The sequence below is a fragment of the Dysidea avara genome, chromosome 3, assembly GCF_963678975.1.
Source record: "Dysidea avara chromosome 3, odDysAvar1.4, whole genome shotgun sequence".
NCBI lineage: Eukaryota > Metazoa > Porifera > Demospongiae > Dictyoceratida > Dysideidae > Dysidea > Dysidea avara.
In genome coordinates, this window is record NC_089274.1 from 10,342,855 (window position 1) to 10,363,865 (window position 21,011).

General features: G+C 37.5%; 2 protein-coding genes across 2 annotated transcripts; one reads left to right on the plus strand and one right to left on the minus strand.

Moving 5' to 3' along the window:
• The first annotated feature begins 8,610 nt into the window (after positions 1-8,610).
• On the plus strand, positions 8,611-20,202 carry LOC136249304 (uncharacterized). Its single transcript, XM_066041264.1, has 2 exons — positions 8,611-8,798; positions 16,737-20,202. The coding sequence occupies exon 2, from the start codon at positions 16,742-16,744 to the stop codon at positions 19,940-19,942; it is 3,201 nt and encodes a 1,066-aa protein (XP_065897336.1). The 5' UTR covers positions 8,611-8,798; positions 16,737-16,741; the 3' UTR covers positions 19,943-20,202.
• On the minus strand, positions 12,878-15,182 carry LOC136251717 (uncharacterized). Its single transcript, XM_066044148.1, has 4 exons — positions 14,179-15,182; positions 14,063-14,128; positions 13,946-14,011; positions 12,878-13,902 (listed from the first exon to the last, which is right to left on the minus strand). Exons 1-4 carry the CDS (start codon positions 14,948-14,950, stop codon positions 13,169-13,171), a joined length of 1,638 nt encoding a protein of 545 aa, XP_065900220.1. The 5' UTR covers positions 14,951-15,182; the 3' UTR covers positions 12,878-13,168.
• Positions 20,203-21,011: the final 809 nt, after the last annotated feature.

The window sequence follows — 21,011 nt, forward strand, 5'->3', positions numbered from 1 at the left end:
TAATTACTATTACAAATTAATATCTGATTGCAACAACTAGTATAACTGATGTACATGAAGAATCAATAAAAACCATCTGTAATAAGAGTTCAAACACATGACTATGGTTTCAAATAAATGAAAGTATAAAACATCATGCATACGTATACAAATATGTATTGCATACCATTGCAATATATTATATAGACCATATCAATAATAAGATAGAGGATGGTGCCATAGTCGATGAACTATGCGATGTCTGCTCTTGTTGCCCTATAGCTAACTGTTCATGTAGGGATCCATGTGAAGTGGTAGCTATAGGATTGATGATGATGTGACTGTAATAGTGGACTCCTTCTTATCCATTGATAATCTTTTTTTTTTGAATGATTAATTTATTTTCTAGAGGTCTAGTACCTAATAAAGATTCTACACATATGCAAGAAGTATCCATACTGTGCGAACCCTACAACTACATTATATGAAATACACGAGGAAAATCCAAGAAAGTAGTCAATGTACTACTACACTATTGGCTGCTTAATTTATAATAGCTGTTTGCTCTATTAGAGTAATTCAATCTTCAAAACAAACTGTGTCTATAAGCCTTGATATACATAATTAAAGTACAATAAACACACAGCTGCATGACTAACATGAGCTAAACAGCGAGCAAAGAAGTTTAGTCAATATATTCATTCCATTATATTCCATTGCATTCCTGATTGCGGCTTGGGTAATCATATAAAACACTACTTTTTGATGCTACACATAGATAGTGCTACTTTTCTAAAATAAAATTATTATTTGGGTTGAGTTTACGATTAACACTTTTAAAGACGTATAGTTTTATCGTGCTAAAATGCATTAAGACATTTCAAATAAGTTTATAAAGTGAATTAAGTGATTTCCAAGTTAATCTTCAACTCAAGATCATCTTGATTTTCAATGCACAGTGATCTCTGAAGAAAAGAAGAGATATACATTTACGTACCATGTTTACTGTGACTTATTATCATACCAAAGTCTTGCTGCCACCTCAATCTAAAGAGAAACATTTTGGCTAGAAAATGATATTTGTTGTCTGTCTTGCTTATAGCATCTATTCAAATTGCTGAAGCTGTTATATTCATCAATTTATCTAAAGATCAAACAGTAAAGTGACAGATTTGCTACTTTTAGGTGACCATTGTATCAAGTGTTTTAATAGCTTGGGATATAATGTATGTGACATTTTGATCACTGTCACAAACACTTTCTAATCTTTATTAAGGATTTACAGTACAAGTGCTGAAGGTCTGTACGACACCTAGCTGGTCCTACAACCTGTTTAATTTTGTAACCATATGCATTTTATAAAGGCATGTATAAGTTGACTGGCATAGGTGTTACAGTGACAGACTACACACACACACACACACACACACACACACACACACACACACACACACACACACACATACACACACACACACTCTTGTTCACACAGCTGAGTTCATCCTTTTATTTTCAGCCAAATTTGATGATTACCTAATTATAAATTGACATAATAAAGTCTAACTCAATTGTAACATGCTAGCTAACTATTGCAATGCCAAACATAGGGCTCTCGGCACAGGCTATTTACAAACAAAACAATATCATCAGTTATCTGAAAATGACTTTCCTGCAAAATACTTAGGACATTATTCCACGAGTACAAGATATTCTGTGATTGCAAGCCAGCTGGTCTTTACCTCATTATCAAACTTAATTGAGTGGATTTCCTACTACTGCAAAAGCTAGCAGCAATATTCTTTGTACTGCACAAAATGAATTATGTCATCAGGCATTAAGTACTTGTGGTTGCTATACTGGTACCAAGAACATTGGCCAGCTGGCACTGTGACTGACACTGGACAATAACACTGGCCAACATTTGAGCAACAATGCTTTACTTATTACAAAACCATCAGTGCATTATTAATGTTTCTCTTTAGAGAATTCAGCTATGTAGCAATTCTTAAAGAGCGCTCAGCTCCTCCCTATGAAGGTTGTTACATTAAAGGTCATCTTATAGAAGAGTAGAAGAGTTCAGATACATATATCACAAGTCATCAAGTAGAGAAATGCAAGCCACTATAAAATGCCACTAGCGACTTACATAAGATGCATTCAGTCACACAGTACAGAGTTCATCTAGCTACTTTGCTTCTATATGGAAAGTGCATGATGAGCTACAAACATTTGATTCAATATATATGCATCTATGATCGAATTATATTTCATGGCTTCTGTTAAAGTGGTACCACTGGTTTTCCCTATCATTCTTTAACCAAATATGGTATTGACCCAGAATTCATCAGGTGGTTTACAACATTATCTCATTTTGAAATTCTGTGTTTACCACTACCTGAGGAAACCACAAGCTACAGTCTCATGCACATAGCCATATTTATACTCATAGGCAGAGATGTAACTTTTATAGTAGGGCTGTGCAATACCACAGCTGATTGTTACCTAACTCATAAAAATACTGTCTTCCTGTTTTTAATATACAATAGTATACGGAGATTTACTGTTATTTTGAGATATTTGAATTAATAGAAAATTCATTACCTTTTTCACGATAATGAAATAGCTATCGCAATAATCGGGTTATCGTTATTATTGCACAGCCTTATCATTAACAATATTCAATTGTAACAGTAGGCTCAGTACTCCAGCAAGCTTTCTAATAATAAAATTGTAGCTACTCTCCAGTAACAATTTACCTGTACTACACCTTAAGGCTTGAAATTGTGGTCACATCACCTTGTAGCAGCTACTGGATAATGTTTAGTTCTATGACCAACTATCTACAATCACCTCGAATCACCTAGGCTACGTATTATCATGTACGTAATCTTCACACTGTTTGAGCCAATGTGTAGGAAACTGAGTGTCCAAGTTTGATTTTAATATAAGAAGCTGTGAGCTTGTAAGACAGAGGTATGTATACTCTGAACATCATGTAAAATTAACTATCTTTTTGGCTGGAGTCTTGATCTGGCTCTTTGAGTGACCACAAATAAATTGTCAAATTAAACTATAGTCACAGGAAATGTGGTCCAATTTGATGTCCAGTAAAAATATATATATATGTAGTTATGTGAGATCACACACTTGTAACAAAATTTCAACATGAGATATGTAAAGTGAGTCGATACCAAGATGCTTACTGAACTACTTCCAAAATTACAAAACAGTGACAGAGACTAAACCCACACACATACACACGCATGCACGCACACACACATAGTACAACACCTGGTCCTACAGCCTGTTTAACTTTGTAACCATTTTATAAAGGCATGTATAAGTTGACTGACATAGGTGTTACAGTGACAGACTACACACACACACACACACACAAACTAACACACACACACTCTAATACACACACACACACACAAACTAACACACGCAAACACAAACTAACACTCACACACACACACAAACTAACACTCACACTCTAACACATGCACACTCTAACACACACACACGCACGCACGCACGCACACACACATACACACACTCTTGTTCACACAGCTGAGATCATCCTTTTACTTGCAGCCAAATTTGATGATTACCTAATTATAAATTGACATAATAAAGTCTAACTCAATTGTAACATGCTAGCTAACTATTGCAATGCCAAATATAGGGCTCTCAGCACAGGCTATTTACAAACAAAACAATTGTTGGTCACTCCGGTGTATGGCTGGTATATTCCCAAATTTTCTAGGCCCCATCACGCAATGTTTGAAATATTACTGTGAGTGTTCCTCCATGAACTCATTGTCCCACTCCTTCTTTCTTTCCGTTCAATAAACCTTTGTAAGATTTTTCATTTGTGGACATGAATAAAAGCTTTAAATCATTGCGATAAGCTAAAAAGTTATGGTGTTGTCCATTCTTGTCAGAAACTGCATGCTTCATGCTGGTAATCATGTAATTCCAACACCTAACCAGATTTATATTTGGGAGCCTTCTTTGGATTGATTTAATCAATACTTGTTCGCCATCTGTCACAAGTGGAATAGGCAGTTTGCTTATGTTTTTTACTTCTTTACTTAATAATTCAAATATCTCTTCATGTGTTTCTGTTAGCTTCCTTTCGTGTATTAAAAATGCATCTGGCATGCATGGCTCTTCTTTGAATAATGTGTGTCGAAAAATCAGAATTGACACATAAAAATCACCTAGCTCAAAAGTGGTATCATATGACAGCAATTATGTTTCATCTTTTAAGAGAAACACATTATCCATCTCTTCAAACACCTCCTTCAAGCCACATACAACTACCAAATCTGGAAATGTTTTTATCTTCCAAATAAAGTTGCTTGTCAGTGTGTCATATGCAAATGAATGGACAATGCTCAATGCGTCTTGTGATATGCGTTTTGAAATGACTGCCTTAAATCGCAGATTCCTGAGATGTTGCATGTTTCTTGGTGCACACTGGTTGCTTGTAGAGGAAGCAATCTCCTTTTTGTACACTACATTCGCTCTCTCATTTGTTACGTTTTCCTCTAGTGATTTCAAATATGATGGCACTGTTCGATAAAATGGATGCATATCTTGCTTGGAGTTTCCATGTGGGAAATCCTCTGCAACATTATGATTGCCCATGTAGTGCACAAGCACTAGGTTTTCAACATTGTTGAGAATATACGCATGTCTCTTAAAATCAGTGAGTGGGCCATCAGGAGTAAGGATAAAGAAATAATACTTCTTTAGCATCGGTTTTTTCGAGGTAGTTGTGTTACGGCCACATTCATCCAACGATAATCATCTGCCCTCCAGTCATCTCTGCACTAAAGAATAAGGTATATACTTACAGCTCATAACTTTCAAACACATCATAATTACATACGATGAAATGGACAGAACAGCAGTATTGTATAATGGGTATCTCATTCCAAAGCAAACTCTTTAAATTTAATGCTACAATAAGTACAGGTGTATATAATAGAAACAACCAACTGTTTTTCTGGAAGAGGGTTACCAACATTGTATCTTAGAAAATACCAATATTGCATGCCAAATTATTTGACAATCTGCCATCCAGTTAGTCAGACATATGAAGTAGTGACTAGCAGCAGAATGTTATCATCATCGGGCCTGATCACCCACATTTAACATAGCCTAGTAATAATAATAATAATGATAATATTATTGTCTATCTTAACAATTGAGATACACTTAACTTTTAAGGCTTCAAATGTGAGCAACAATGTCATACTGTAGGCTTTCTTTGTTGAGTGTTGAGGAAGGAATATTTTATTATTACAAATAATTTATGTTCAGTACCTATTCATTTATTATTACTTCACAAGGTCTTTTACAACAGGCCTTGTAGTTTTATTTATTATTTATTTCATTATTATGTTTTAACCGCGTTTCGTATTATCTTTAGTACTTGGTTGTATAATTATTATTGGTCAAATAGGGCAGACAGCCGAGGCTGATTAGGCTCTACAAGGCACAAACAAACATTCAATTATGGCTTCTGAACATTATTGTGCAGATTATTGTGCAGATCAAATACTTATTGGAACAGTTTACCTATACTTCTGTTCACTAATTATTTAGATTTCCCTTTGTTTTTCAAATTACTTTATGAACAGAATAATTAATGATTGGAACAGTTTACCTACCTCTGTTCACTTTTAAATCGCTGTTAGATAATTATTTAGATTTACTTTATTTAACTTTTGTATAATGTCAGTGGCGGATGGGGCACATGCCCCCCTCCCCTCACCAAAAAAGGAAACCATATACAAGATCGAGATACTCTAATAGAGCAGTCAGTCAAATACTCTAATAAAACAGTCACAACACATAATGCTACCTTCATAGTTGCTGAGTATAATATGAAAAACTAGCATCTGCAGCACTATCCCATGCATGGACACACTTAGCCAGTTAAGGATATTTTGCAAATGAAATGCACTTGGTCATGTGTATGCCATCTTTAGGTCCATAACTATTAGCTATAGCTAGCTCAACTACTCATGTCTGTCACTTAGGCCAATGAAACTTGATTAGCAGTTTCGCGTCATCACCCACATGCTTTTGATACACCCGCATGGAACTTCATTATTGGTATTTCAGATTGAAATACTCTAATAGAGCATTCACTTTTATTTTAATAGAGCAATCAGCTATACTCTAATGGAAAATCACTAGTTACAGAATATTCTTAGCTATATGGATTAGTAACATACTTTAGCTATTTAATGCAAGAGTAATCAATGTAGATCTTGCTGTTTTTTGGCAGAAATCTTAATGTTTGGGATGTGTGTTGTGCTTTTGGAAAATAATGACCGCTCACCCACATCAAATGTTCAAAAATCTGAGCGAAAAACTGGTAATCAAGTTTCATTGGCCTTATCCCTCTTGATTAATGTAGTCCACTTAGAAAGCTATATATTTGTGTATAATACCACTCTAAATCAAAATTTTTATCCCTGAAACATATGAAATAGCTTTAGCTTCTGGGGGGTGTATGCCTACTACCTTGGTGCACCCCCGTTGCCAAACCCTGGATCCACCCCTGAATGTACTGATCAGGTATATAGGCTTTGTCTTTACCCGTATTTAATCATAATCATAAAAGGGCGTCAGAGTAAAAATGAAAGTGGTAAGGCTCAGTCTAGGGGAGCCTGGGGGACATGCTTCCAGAAATATTTTGAAACTGCACACTCTGACATGTTATCTGAAGGAAGCTTTGGGCTGGAGTACTGTATGAAAGGTGCTAGGCCTGACAAGTGTTCAATGATAAAACTGGTCAGGGATCAAAAAGTACCATTTGAGTTTATTAATAAGATATAAACTGTAAGGAATGTTTCCAAAGTAGACACAAACACATTTAAGCATAAAATAATTATTTTAGAGGTGCTTAATACGGACAAACACTACATGAAGCTGTTCTGAGTGAAAAGCAGGTTAGATAAGTATTGTTTCTGGTCAATTATGGCCATTGAATATATGCTAAGTATTCCATGTTCACTACTTTTAGTTTTAGCTTTATCAAGTTTGCAAGTTCTTTTGTTTTTTAAAATTTTTTTAAAATTTATTATTTTTATTTCAGCCAAACAGTGGTGAGGTGGTGAGGCTCTGGCCAGGCACCGGTCGCACCTACTCTGACGCCCTTGATCATAAACTATATGCTGATGATGTCATTGTTTACCGTAACATACATTCCATAGAAGACTGTTATGTATTACAGAGAGATCTTGATCTTCTCACACAATGGTCACACAAATGGCAGACGATATTTAATCCTAAGAAGTGTGAATTTTTAAGGATTTCTAACAAAAAGAACATCATACCTAACATCTATTATATTGACAACCACTCAATAAAGGAAGTCACCCATGCCAAATATCTCGGAGTAATATTTGATCAGACCCTTTCTTGGAATGAACATATAAAGCAGATAGCAAGCAAAGCCACCAAAGTCAACGCCTTCTTACTTCACAACTTATACCACTGTCCTGTTAATACCAAACTTAACTGTTATACAGCTATGGTGAGACCGGTAATAGAGTATGCTTCTCTTGTATGGGACCCCCACACATCTACCAACACAAATCTTCTAGAAGTGGTTCAACGATTGGCAGCAAGGTTATGTTATAAGGACTACTCTAGATTCTCAAGTGTTTCATTAATGTTAGAAAATCTTAACTTACCTACCCTAAAAAGCAAGAAGAACAGAGCCAAATTACAGATGATGTATAAAATCACTAACAACCTGGTGTGTATTCCAAATGATTGTTTGATTCCTATTCCACCCTTCTTGAAAAATGGCTACTTCAACCAACTAGATACCAGAATTGATAGTTTTAAATTCAAGGGGGTGTCACTCAGGCTCTTGCTGTAGGTCGATCTGCGACCGTGGTCAAACTCTAAGTCAACGGTCAAGGCCACAAAATAGCTCTTACAGTGGGTCAAGGGTCAAGACGATACGAAAGGTTCGAAACCCACAATCAAAAACTATACGTAGCTATTATCAAGTTTACGGAATTATACGTAACTCACAAGTAAGGATCTCCAAGATGTTTTAAAGCTCCAACAGGCATTTCGCCATAATTATAATGATTTTTCTCCCAGCTGCTGGTAGCACGCACTAAGTAAATATTATACTAGGTTACAAGCGCAGGTGCGTATAGGAAAATAGAGAAATAAGTGGAGGTCAAAGAAACGCTCAAGTCACAGGTCAAATATGATAAACGCTGCAAGTCAAGGGTCAAGGTGAAATTTACCCCGGTCAAGACTTTGACCGCGGTCGCAGATCTACCTACAGCGTGAGCCAACGTGACACCCCCTTGAAATTTTCCTTTTTCCCCTCGACAACCAAACTGTGGAACTCAATCCCCTCATGTAGTCAACTCCCCCACACACCAGTTTTGTACCCTCTTAGATAATTATCACAATCACACCTGTGCGTTATGATCACATTTATTTCTGCACAGCACACACAAATAATAATAATAATAAATGATCACCTGTAGTTCCACCTGTACTGTGTAGTTCCGCCTGTACTGTAGTCCTGCCTGTGGTTTGGCGCGAGACTAGATCACGTGCGAGATCACGTGTGATTAGATTGTGGTATGATGAGGCTTGTGATCAGGACCGCATCCTATGCAACAGTGTCTCGAACAGTGTGAACAAAGCGAGTGAAATAAAGACCAATTGTCCGTATTCACAAGGTCTAGCTACCAGTGAAAAGTTGGGCCGAGTCGGTCTTGACCTCCTGCTCGAAAGCTGTCGCCGTTTATCGTAATTAGGTAAGCCGGATTAGATAAAAGAATATTGTGTCAGACACGAGACATGATGGTTTAATCGGAAAAGTCCGAAAGTGGACACTAGTTTTTTTTGCTTGTACCTGCATCAAATTTGATTATGGATCACGTGAATACACTGTTTCATGATAGAGAGATACAAAATGACCTAGTGTTGAGGTAATTAGCTATGCAATGTAGGAGAAGGGTAATGGTGCTTGTTCAACAGGGTGTATGGGTACACAGTTTTTGCACCTTCAAGATCACAATAGCTGCTCCACTGAATAGAGCAGTCACATAATCAAGTAATTGTATAAGTAATCAATAGTCACCTCCTTCCCACACCAGTTTTTGCTCTAGTGAAGGCAAGAGTACATAGTATATACCGAGGAGAGTATCCTACTCTCATACATCCCTGTAAAAGGGCACATCGTGAAGTTATGACATAATGATAAGGTGTTGCGGTTTGTGACATGAAAGCAGCCATAAATGTGCAAGAATTGTTAGCACTTGTGCTACACTTAACGAGACACTTGCAATGCTCAGGAATGCAGTATTCGCAAATGGCCTGGAAAGAAATGCCTACACAGTTATTTAAACCCATGAAACACACTTGTAATTCAGTGAGAAGCGCTGAAAGCCTCGGTTGTTAGCAACGTTGTTAGGCACGCGTTTAATCGATATTGTGTTCAATTAATGACATCATACAAAGAGAAACAGGAGAACTCAGAAGCAATACATCATATCTTCACTATATGCCCTTCTACAGTGGTATATGAGAGTAGGATACTCTCCTCAGTATATTATTATGAACTCTTGGTGACGGCAATATAGAACTAATAATGGTGGCATTATGAAAAGACAACTAGGTTGCTAGTGCCAGGTAGTGTAGTGCACAAGGATCTGGTATAGCAATAAAATGTATCTGTGTATGCAAGTCAACTAATTACTCGTTTTATATAATTTTTAAGGCCTCTACCAAGTAGTAGTGTTAATTGTCCAATGACCCTCCCAATAAATTCTCTCTTTTCTTGTCACTGGTTATTGTCAGCTCTAAATGTTCCATTATTCTGTATTCTTCCATTATTTTTGTGGTAATTCTTGCATACTGTACAGGCACAATAAAACTATATTGTAACAGTGACAGCAGTGCTATCAGTTAGCACAAATTCACATTTGTGTTATTTTTTCAACTTACAAGGAAGGTACCTCAGGGGCGGATCTAGGATTTATTAAAGGGAGGACAGCTAACTCAAGGTACTAATCTGTTGGGTGCAGGTGTGTGAACTAGGAAGGTCTGAGGGCATCTCTCTCCCCCCCCCCCCCCCCAGGAAAATTTTGAAAAATAGATGCTAAAATATGGAAACATTTCCACATAAAATACACATTTCTGCCTGGAGAGACACATGAATTTTGCTTCCCCCTCTCCTATATTAATCCCTGGCTTGTGTTAGTTTCTCTCCATGTATTATCTGTGATTAAAGAAATATTGCCCGCCCACATAATTAATACCAGTTGATATTAATATCTATCAAATGGTACAGTAGTACCGTTTAAGTAGGGATCGGCCCAAAATTTTTATGTGCCACTGAAATTCTGCCTTTAAAATTCATCCTAAAGACATTTTACATGACGAAATCACCTTTACGGAATAGTATTAGTCCATATAATACAGCATTAAATATAGCAAAACACTTACAGGTGGCCGGATATAGAATTTTTAAAAATCACCAAAACTCGAATTTTAGTCTCACTGCCTCACTGCCAGACCATAGTTGCAAGGCTAGAGGCCAAACGAAGCAGAACACAGCCACCATTTTACACCACAATAACAAACTCACCATTGGGATGTGTCTTTTGGGATTCCAACAAGTGTAGACCCTCTGCACCTTGTCTTTTCTTTTATCTTCAATCAGGTTGCTTGTCTTTTTCATCCAACGAAACCATATCGAGGCATTAATTTTCCATACTGTATAGTAGGGATCGTACAAAACTGGGCTTTCCAGCCCAAAATATCACCCTATAACCAGCCCTTCATGACAACTTGTCAGTATTGCAGCCAAGCCCAAAAATTTCTTCAGATTAACTCCAAAAAGTTTCTATGGAATTTTAACAATTTTCTATTTAACAGAATTTTATTATGACTAACTGATGCCTTCAGCCAAGCATAACTTGACAATGGATATAGCTACGGGCTTGATTTCTTCACTGCTCGACGTCACTTCGTCCCGAGATGTGCCTTTTCACCAACCGCAGTATGTACAATACATGCATCATGGACTTTCCTTTGTACCCAGTTCTTTTTGCTGACAGCACAAGGTATTCATTTATTCGCGATAGTGGCACATTAGTGCTAATAATTTATTTAGTACACGCTGCTGGACTTTCTGTACTGGCCAGTATATTTGTTCTCGTGTGTTTGACTTCAACTGATTGTTCCAGATGACAGGCGGAGGATAAGAACTTGTTCTTAGCAAAGTAGAACAGGCCGTGTGCTGAACGGTTTAATCGTTTGCGTTTCTTAATGCACTGCTTTGCTGCAAGTAGTGTGCTAAGGTATTTCATTCTGTGAACATGCACTGTTAATTGTTTGTTTCTCGTGTGTTTGTGTTCAACTGACTGCTACAGACGATGAGTGGAGGAACTCGTTTTACCAAAGTAGAACAAGCATGTGCTGATTAGTTGTCACAGTTTAATCGCTTGTGTTTCTCATTAACAAACTGCTTTGCTGCCCATGTAAGTTGTACTAAGGTGTTCATTCTATGAACACTGTTAATTGTTTGTTTCTTGTGTGTTTGAGTTCGACAGACAACGGGTGGATAATAACTCAGTCTTAGCGAAGTAAAACAGGCATGTGCTGATTAATCTCGTGTGTCTGAGTTCAACTAACTGCTCCAGATGATGCCGGGGTGGATAAAATCTCGTTCTTAGCAATGTAGAACAGAGACGTGCTGATTAGTTGGCACCGTTTTGTACTGCTTTACTGTGGAAGTTCTTTGTACTAAGTTATTTCATTTTGAACACTGATGTACTGGCCTGTATGCCCAGTTTGTTACAATTGAGATTGGTTGTTCAGAGCATACACCTGCAACGCTGACCAACTTATCTCGTCACGTGCATGCAAGTTACCATTAAGCCATTCTTTGATCAAGCTGCCAGAATTGCAATATTCTGCTCATACTGACAGAATTTTCAGTGCTTGCTCCTCAGATCTGTGGGATCTGTCAGATCTAATTAATTTAAGGGTGCTATGTACAGCTTGTGTAAGGCTTCCCAAGTCACATGGCGAAACAGGTTATCTTTTACATTGATGGAAGCATTATGGTCGTTAATTAGAATGTGGCTTATTATTAAAAATTTTTAGCACCTGCTGTATGTGTTAGGCAACCCTTATGTTTAAAATAGAACTAGTCTGTCATTTTTCACCCAAAAGGCATGAAAAGTTTGGATGAGTTACTGTAGTAATTTTGCTTAAAAAGAGCACTTGCGGTTTTTTGTTAACAACTTCGGGTGACAAATTGCATGGAAGTGGAAAGAAAGATTGGTGGCAGTGTCAAACCGGAAGTTGAGTAGCGTAAGCAATCAATTATCGACCATGTTACGTACCCCCCTAAAATTCTCACGACTGGGACAAAAACAATTTATGTTTTGCCACCCAATGATAAGCACAAGCTTCATCTATATGTACAAAACTTACTTATTCAATAGCGTTGTTCCTTATGAAGCTACATTGCACTGAAGGGGGTACTGTAGGGAATCATTCATCGTCACTCGACGTCAATTATCGGCCCTTCAATAACCTCCGTACATCTATTATCGGCTGATCTCAGTAATCTCTCGTGCCATTCGCGTGTATTTCAAAACTGGATTAGATGTACAATTAGATGTACAGCCGATAATAGATGGCACGAGTGACGATAAGAGTGATGATAAGAGTGACGATAGATGGCATGAGTGACGATAGATGGCATGAGTGACGATAAGAGTGACGATAGATGGCACGAGTGACTGTACAATTAGATGTCAAAGATTATTTTGCGATTTCGCAAAATAATCTTTGACATCTAATTGTAATTACACAAAAATTTCTTATGCACTAAATTAGAAATACATTGAAATGAAATTTTAAAGCATTGAATGAAAGCATGTAAATATCACTAAATAATATCTAAGAAGAGGACACAGCTTTGTAGCATCACTGTTTATGTCATCTTCATCCACACAATCTTCATGGATCCATCTGCCACAATTGCACCTAAGCCACTCCCTTTCCGTCCCAACATCATCACTGAACAAGCCAAAACATGTGCAACATCGGTTAGAGTCTATTTCATCGTCAGCATTCTCTGCAGTACTGCTTTTCTTGGCCCTAGATGTCAAGAAGCTATCTGCTTTCCTCTTACTACTTTGAGCCTGTTTGTGTTGTTGCTTGCTTGCCTGCATAGCTCCCTTTTCACGTTGTTTTGCTTCCTTTGTTGCAACCTTTCGTGCCTTTTCCTCCTTCTTACGTTGCACCTCCTCTTCCTTCTGTCTTTTTTCAGTTCCCTTTCTGCTTTCCTCTTCTGTTTTTCTTCTTGTGCTAACTGTTTCTGCTCTTCCTTTTCTTCAAACGCTCTGATACATTCTGTGCTGGTCAGAACTCTTGCATTAGCAGTTTTAGTTCGTTTATCTTGAGTAATCCTTGGAGTATTGACCAGTTTAGCCAAGGGTGAACACCTTGGTGTTGACACGGATCCTGTTGAACTTGGTGTACCAGATGGAATTGGCTCATCTGTCAATGCTAGACGGGTAGAAGACTGTGGCACTGAATGACGTGGTGTAGAACTCTCAACAACCCTGTTTTTCTGGTCAGACTGAACGAGTTGCAGATTAACATGTATTGGTGTCACACTGGGGCCTTCAAGAAGACCTGTCATTAATGCCTCAGATCGTACACTTGCAGCAATAGGATGATGTATCCTTAGCCACCTCTCATATTTTGGGTCCGACGAATCATATCCATTTTCAAAACGACGAGTATACAGCTCTTCTTCTGCTGAAAACCTCGCTTCTATTGAAACATTGTTGCTGAGTACATCAATTCCTTCGACTTCCTCCTGCTCATCAACCTCTAAAGTACACATAAACTAGGCTACTATTGATACTAAGCATACCCTGAGTCATCATGGTATCAATTTCTTGGCTACATGAAGCAATACTCTCATGATCTAATTCAGGATCTGAAATTGAACACTAAAATAAATGATTAATACAGGCACACTTTTACGTACCTTCAGTTACATTGTCATTTCCTTGAATGTTTGAAGTAGCATCACCTTGACCTTCAGAAACAACATCTGAAATAATAATAATCAATTATTGACTATCAATATGGTAATGGACGTACCTCTAGTCATCACATCCTCACCTCCTTGGTTGATAGAAGCAGCAGAAGCACTTGCACATGATATGGCATGTCGATTAAAAGGATAAACACCAGTTTTTCTGAAGCCAGACACAACATTTGCTGGTGTAATAGCATTCAACCATGCATTTCGAAATGCAAAGTTGAAATTTAGCTTGCTGATGACTGTGCCAGGACTCTTACAGTAAAATTTATGGCATTCTTGTCTCCAATGATCCTTCAGTGGCTTAAATAGACTGCAATCCAGGGGCTGGCACTTATGGGTTGTATGAGGAGGCAAACAAAATATTGTCACTTTGTGGTCTTTAGCAAACTTCAGTGACATCAAGTCTGAGTGGGTGCTATGACCATCTAACATTAACAATAGTGGGCGCCGTGCAACTGTATGTGCTAAAAAATGCTTTTCAAGGAAATAGAAGAATAGCTCATGGTCAATCCACCCCTTTTCACTATATGCATAGTTGGTCCCACTCACTTCATTCCTGCACCACATGTGATTTAATTTCTTCGCAGCAAAAATTACAAATGGAGGTAAGCACTGTCCAGTGGCACTAGCACAGCCAATCACCGTTATCTGTTGCTTTTGTCCAGATGTTTGATAACGGACCTTCTTTTGCCCTTTTTTCGCAACAATCTTTGGTGGACGAGGTTCTAGTGGCATGCCGGTTTCGTCCATATTGTAAATTGCTTCTGGGTGATTCCAGAAATCTCCATCATCGAAAACCTCCTTTAACTTGTCAAAATAGTTATTCATGTTTTCTTCATTTACAACGTCCAACCTAATTGCAGCAGTGGAATCACCTGATCGCAAGCTCAAAGATGAGTTCCTCTTCAGAAACTTCTGCCACCACCCATGAGTAACTCTGGAAGCTCTCAAGGACACATCCTCTTTTAGCTCCACATGTCTCTCAACAATAGTTAAAATTTCTTTTCGGGTTTTACCGTAGCCAATATATTTGCTGCATCAATTAAATGCCCTGCCAGCTCTTCCTCCTCTGCTGCAGATAAATATGGCTTTGGCCCTGGTTTACTCCCATGCACAACTCAACCACTCGGTCTATCCTTAAGAGTAGAAGGAGGTACACCATGCTTCTTAGCAGCTGCATTAGCACCGAGATGATTGCCTGTTGCATCATCGATCGCAGCCTGCATTTGTTGGTCTGTCCACTGTTTCCTTACTGCTTTGCCATTGTTCTGTGGTGGACTTGACATAGTAGTGCCATTTGAATGCCGTCTGAACCCCTTTTTCATCTTGTTTGGCATGACACACGATGAACCTGCAGAAAAAGACGCATTGTATGAGCTGAGCATTACACAGTTAGCAAATATATCAGATATTAACTATTAAACCATTTAGCAACAAACTTTTTCGTGTTCTACCTAGCTTATAGACGATTTTAAATGGCCGAAACAATAAAGATAACTAGCATAAGGAATATAGTAGTAAACTTCCATATACTTTGCCGTATATCGGGCGCCAATAATAGATGTCGCTTTAGCCGATAATAGACGTCAGTTGATAATTGATTGCTTACGCTATCTGATAATTGAGAAGCTAAAAGACAAAAATAAAAATGTACAATAGTTTGTACAATTTTGTATAGTATATCGTGAAAGTATCAAGGCTCTAGTGTGTAAACTGTAAGACTAGTTCTAGTTTAAAGGGAAAAATTATAACTCGCATTCTACAGCAAATTAGCAGTTGGGTTTGGACTAAAGTGTGCTCTAGTGTTAGCTTATATCCAGTAAGAAAGTACAGTGTATTTGCCCAAACCATTTGTGAGTTATGGTAATTTCATGGGAGCTGTACATGAACTGTATAGAGCACCCTTAACGTAATAATTGATGTATGTGTGTGTTTTGTTTCTTTGTGTGTGTGTGTGTGTGTGTGTTTGCCTTTCCTGGGCTCCAGCTGCTTTGAAGCTTGGTACCCCTGTGTCTAGAACGCTTATTTATTTCCTGTACACTTGTCTTAAACCATATAAGACGTATAAATCAATCAATTAAATCAATTTTTGTAGAATATCAGTACACCAATCTATGTACAAAATTACATTTTATTTATTGATGGCATCTTCTTTAATTGACTTCCCATAGCTACATCAAATCATCTTTATGAAACAAACTAGTTACATAGTTTGATCATCATTTCTATAAAAAGAACAGAAACAAGTATAAGAAAAATTAGGAATTTTAAACTAGAGTAGGGATCAACTACATAGAATATAGTGCACCAATTAAAAGTATTGAAACAAGCTTGAGTTGGTATATTATGACTGTAACACAAAAAGAAGTGAATATCCCTACTGTGCATTTCAATTACAGAAACTCCACAGCACAGTAGGGATATTCACTTCTTTTTGTGTTATAGTAATTTACTGTCATAATATACCAACTCAAGCTTGTTTCAATACTTTTAATTGGTACACTATGTTCTAGTTAATCCCTACTCTAGTTTAAAATTCCAATTTTTTTCTTATACTGTATATATAACCATGATGCAGTAATAATACGGTGTGTGTTTGTTTGTTTGTTTGTAGACTGGATGATGGATGATGCAGGGTTCTTTCCTGTTTCTATAAGTTGTATTGGTGGATATTATTATCTCTTTGGTAACACTCCTCCAGAAGATTTACTACAGAGCATAACTACAGACACACTACGACCAGATGTTCTACTGTTAGGATGTGGTGACCTGCGGTCTTGCTTGTACACATTATGGAACAACTTTGATCACAGACACGCACGGAAATTTAAAGGTGTACATTTCGTGCTAAATGATATTAATGCAGCTGTGTTGGCCCGTAACATCATCTTTCTATATCTGTGTACCCAAATGCCTGCTAGCTATGACGATAAAGTGAAGTGGGTAGCTTCTTTTTGGGCTATCTGGTACTGTCATGAATTGTTATCACATCACAAAGAAGTACTCATGGATGCCTTGTCAAATCTTCTGAAGTGGTCTAGCAGCATTGAATCATGGATTAGAACTGATGAAAATCCCCTAAGATTGATAGTGCGATTTACTTCTGCTACAAATATTTCTCAGATTCATCAGGTATGGAAGACATGGTACAATGATACATTAACTGTGACAGAAATAAGGACCAAAAGGTCTAAACGCTGCCAATCCTTTGGTACCGATTTTTTGCATGAACCTTCACACCAGCTTTTTAGCTATTTTGGTGGTATCTTTTTAAAAAATGTTTCAAAGCATGAGTGTAAGGTATTGAAGGATGATGTTAAATCTTACCACCAAAATGGGTTTGTGTTTGCAGAGGAAGTTTTAGGTATACCTTTTGGTAAACCAACATTAGCCAATAATACATTTATTGACAGATCAGATGGATTTTATAATATTTCTCGTGACTTCACTGTTTACCGCAATTTCTTTTTTACATATCAACTTTCTCCAAAAAATTTGAAGCTAAATCACTATTCTGACTTTCCTCTTATGGTGGAGGATGATAAATTCAAACACAGGCCACTGCTTGCCAATAGTGTTCAACAGTTCTCAATATGGGTGAGGTCTTGTGCTGAAATCTTAACTGAATCTTTTTATGACATTGTATTTACATTTCAATGCACTGATGCCTTAAATTTTTGCCAGTGTTTATACAACAATCCACTGCCTGTTCCACCCAGTTGTTTTGATGCAATACACTCTTCCAACTTGCTCGACAACTTTACACCACCCAGCCTCGTACTCCTTGCCTTGCAAATCTTAAAGCCTGATGGTGTTCTCTTTACAAGTATTATATACCATACATCTATTTCCAATACATTAGCTGAATATGTTAAAAAATGTTTTGGGGTTGAATGTAAGCATTTGCAGTTGCTATGTGGAGTGAGATGTGTTGGCTATGAAGATGAATACTCAAATATATTCTCCATTGAACCTGTCCCACATAGCTATGGCTTAGATACTGTAATAGGAGTGAGGGTTAAGTCACTGATTTGGCAGCATGTCACGGCTACACCTTTTACAAATCCAAAAGAAGACCACCTCGCATTTATGTGGAAAACTTTGAGTTCTTCCATTGCACAGTTGTTAGCTTTTGATGATAGTGTGTGGAATTATTTTGGTTCCACTGGTTCAGCCATGATACTGTTGCAGGCATTTGCATCACAATTTAATAGAGCAACTCATGATTGTTCCACCTTTCAGTTTTGGAAGCCACTCTGTTCTCTGTTATTGAAGGAGAAATCTTTGCAGAAATTCCTGACCTCACTGCAGACGCAAGCTTTGTTGCATCATGTACACCTTCATTTAACATTATCAGAACAAGACTGTCCACTGTGTAATAAATGTAAAATCACAGAAGCCATTGTACAGCAATCCATCACAGTTTCTGCCGATGATGCTAATACAACAGGCAGCTTTACTGTTATTGCTGGTGAAAAATCTTTGCATAAAAAGGCAAATCAATTAAGGCTGTTATTTAATAACACCATTGATGGTCTCCACACTATAGACGATGTGGCAGTCAGTATAAATGATAATAATGTGCATGCTCATTTCTTTGTTCCAGTTAGTTTTGCTCGGAGGAAGTACAAAATGACCTTGTTGTTTAATAATGTTCCCCTTGATGGTCACAAAAATGAAGTGGCACCCAAAAACTACCTTTTCAACAAATCAATTCAAAAGCTACCATGTCAGCAATCACCATCTGTTCTGGGAACAGTAATCCAGCATTCTGGAGATGACCATCAGTTTGAAACTGTCATCACTCTTAATGACCTAGCCTGCTCTGCTATGCGCAATCATCAACTGACCACTCAGCAATGCAATGGTAGGACAATTAGGATTGTAATTGGTAATTTCTACACTGATATTTCCTATCCATATACCATCGAATATGGTAAGCAGCTGTCTGTTAAATTATCTCGGAAGAACAAGGAGGTTATTATTACAGCTTATCGCACACGTTGCAGTCTTCAAGAAGAGCCGGTGTTTATAGTCAACCCTGACAATATGTTATCCTTTCCTGTTATGCCTCTCAGTAAAGCTGATGCTAAAAGCTTTAGTGGTCTTAGTTTATGGTGTGATCCACGTCTTCCTGTTCCAGATACTGCAGAATACCATCTTAAGGAAACTTTAGCAGTTTTACTTCAGAATACTACTGAGAATTTTTTTGCCCTTTTTTGTGATGTTGATGGAAAGCCTGAAGCTAAATTTTTGATAGCAGTTCTCAACAGAGTATTTGATTGCTGTAACAAAACACCTGCAATTGATGTCCTATTTTGGCATTGCTCAGATCAAGACCATCCAGTTATGTTACATTGGGAAAATCAGATGAAGTTTACAAATACTGCCACATACCAAATGGCCATTAAAGTATTTGATTATTTCACAAGGTGCACAGTATCTACAAGGCCAGTACCAAAAGAGAATACTACTTACCAATACCTTGTAGAGCAAAAGGTAGAGCATCTTTTCACCAATCGAGCTGTTATTTATCCACTGTACCCTAATGGTGATGAAAGGATCGCAGATGATAATACCTGCCACACCATTCGCTCTTTCCTCATTAATGATACTGTAGTACCTGCATCACACCAGATGCCATACTGGTTTAAAAAATACAAAGCAATTATTCGTGAAGATGAATGTTGTAATTGTCAGCATCATAGCAGTAAGCTTCTAACATGTTCACGGTGTAATCTAGTGCAGTATTGTAGTCGAAACTGTCAAAAACAACACTGGGGAACCCATAAAATGTACTGTGAGCCACCCTCCAAGTAACAACTACACAACATAACTGTATAATGTAATCTGTTACTATTGTTTGGATTTTGTACATAGCAAATTTTTTTATTTCATTAAGTTTTGTACGTAGCAGTAAATTGCATGTTCTAGCTGTTATCATGCTAAGCCTTTATCACATGTGCAATAGTTTGTATGCATTAACATTGTGGAAGTGGCAGTGTGTAATCCTGTCCATGCTACAGCCATGCAGACTAATACATAATTACTGTTCAAGTGTGCATGCCAAAGGCTTAGACATTACAGTGTTTTAGTTGTGACCTAGAGCTTAATAATTATACACTGTTCTAATTACATGATAGACAAGAAGGCTGCAGGTCAGGGACACCACTGCAATAGGACCAAAAAGGTGTGACGCTACTGATAGTTCAATCAAATACAGGTTTTGGAATAGCTGTTTGTTACAATCATGTGCTTCCTATATTTTTTTTCGTGAATATCACAAAACTACACTGTCAACTCAGAAGTATGAATTTCATACTGTGACAAGTCATGAATGTATGATAGCTAAATAAGGCCACATACTATTAGTTTCCCATCCTTGCCATTTTTCTTACTGCACGGAAGGTTTTTTGTAGTGTTAGTGGCTGAATGCAGTCAATAAGCACCTTTAAAGTCAGGTAGCTAGAGCAGTCCAAGATGGCTCTTGTTAGCCATCTAATTCAGCTATCTATACAAACACACCCTCCTGCATTGCAATTTTGAGTATTGCAGGATGAGAATCTTTAGTCCAGTGGCCTAATAGTCATGTGTATAGCATTGGATATTGGTGCTTTATTCCATGGAATTACAGTCTGAATGTGATAAGTATATCAGCATAGCATAATATTAGACTGAAAAGATAAGTGAACATTTAGGCATACCAAAAGGCACTTGTCGGACTGAAGCAACATTTAACAGCGAAAAAATCAAGCCTGTGGCTTGTCTGGACTGTGAAGTTGTCAGTAGAAAATTCTGTTGAATAAAAGAAGCATTTTACTTGTTGTGGCTTGGTTACGATTACCATGGTTGTTTATTGCCATATAATGTAGGCCTGCAAACTTGTGCA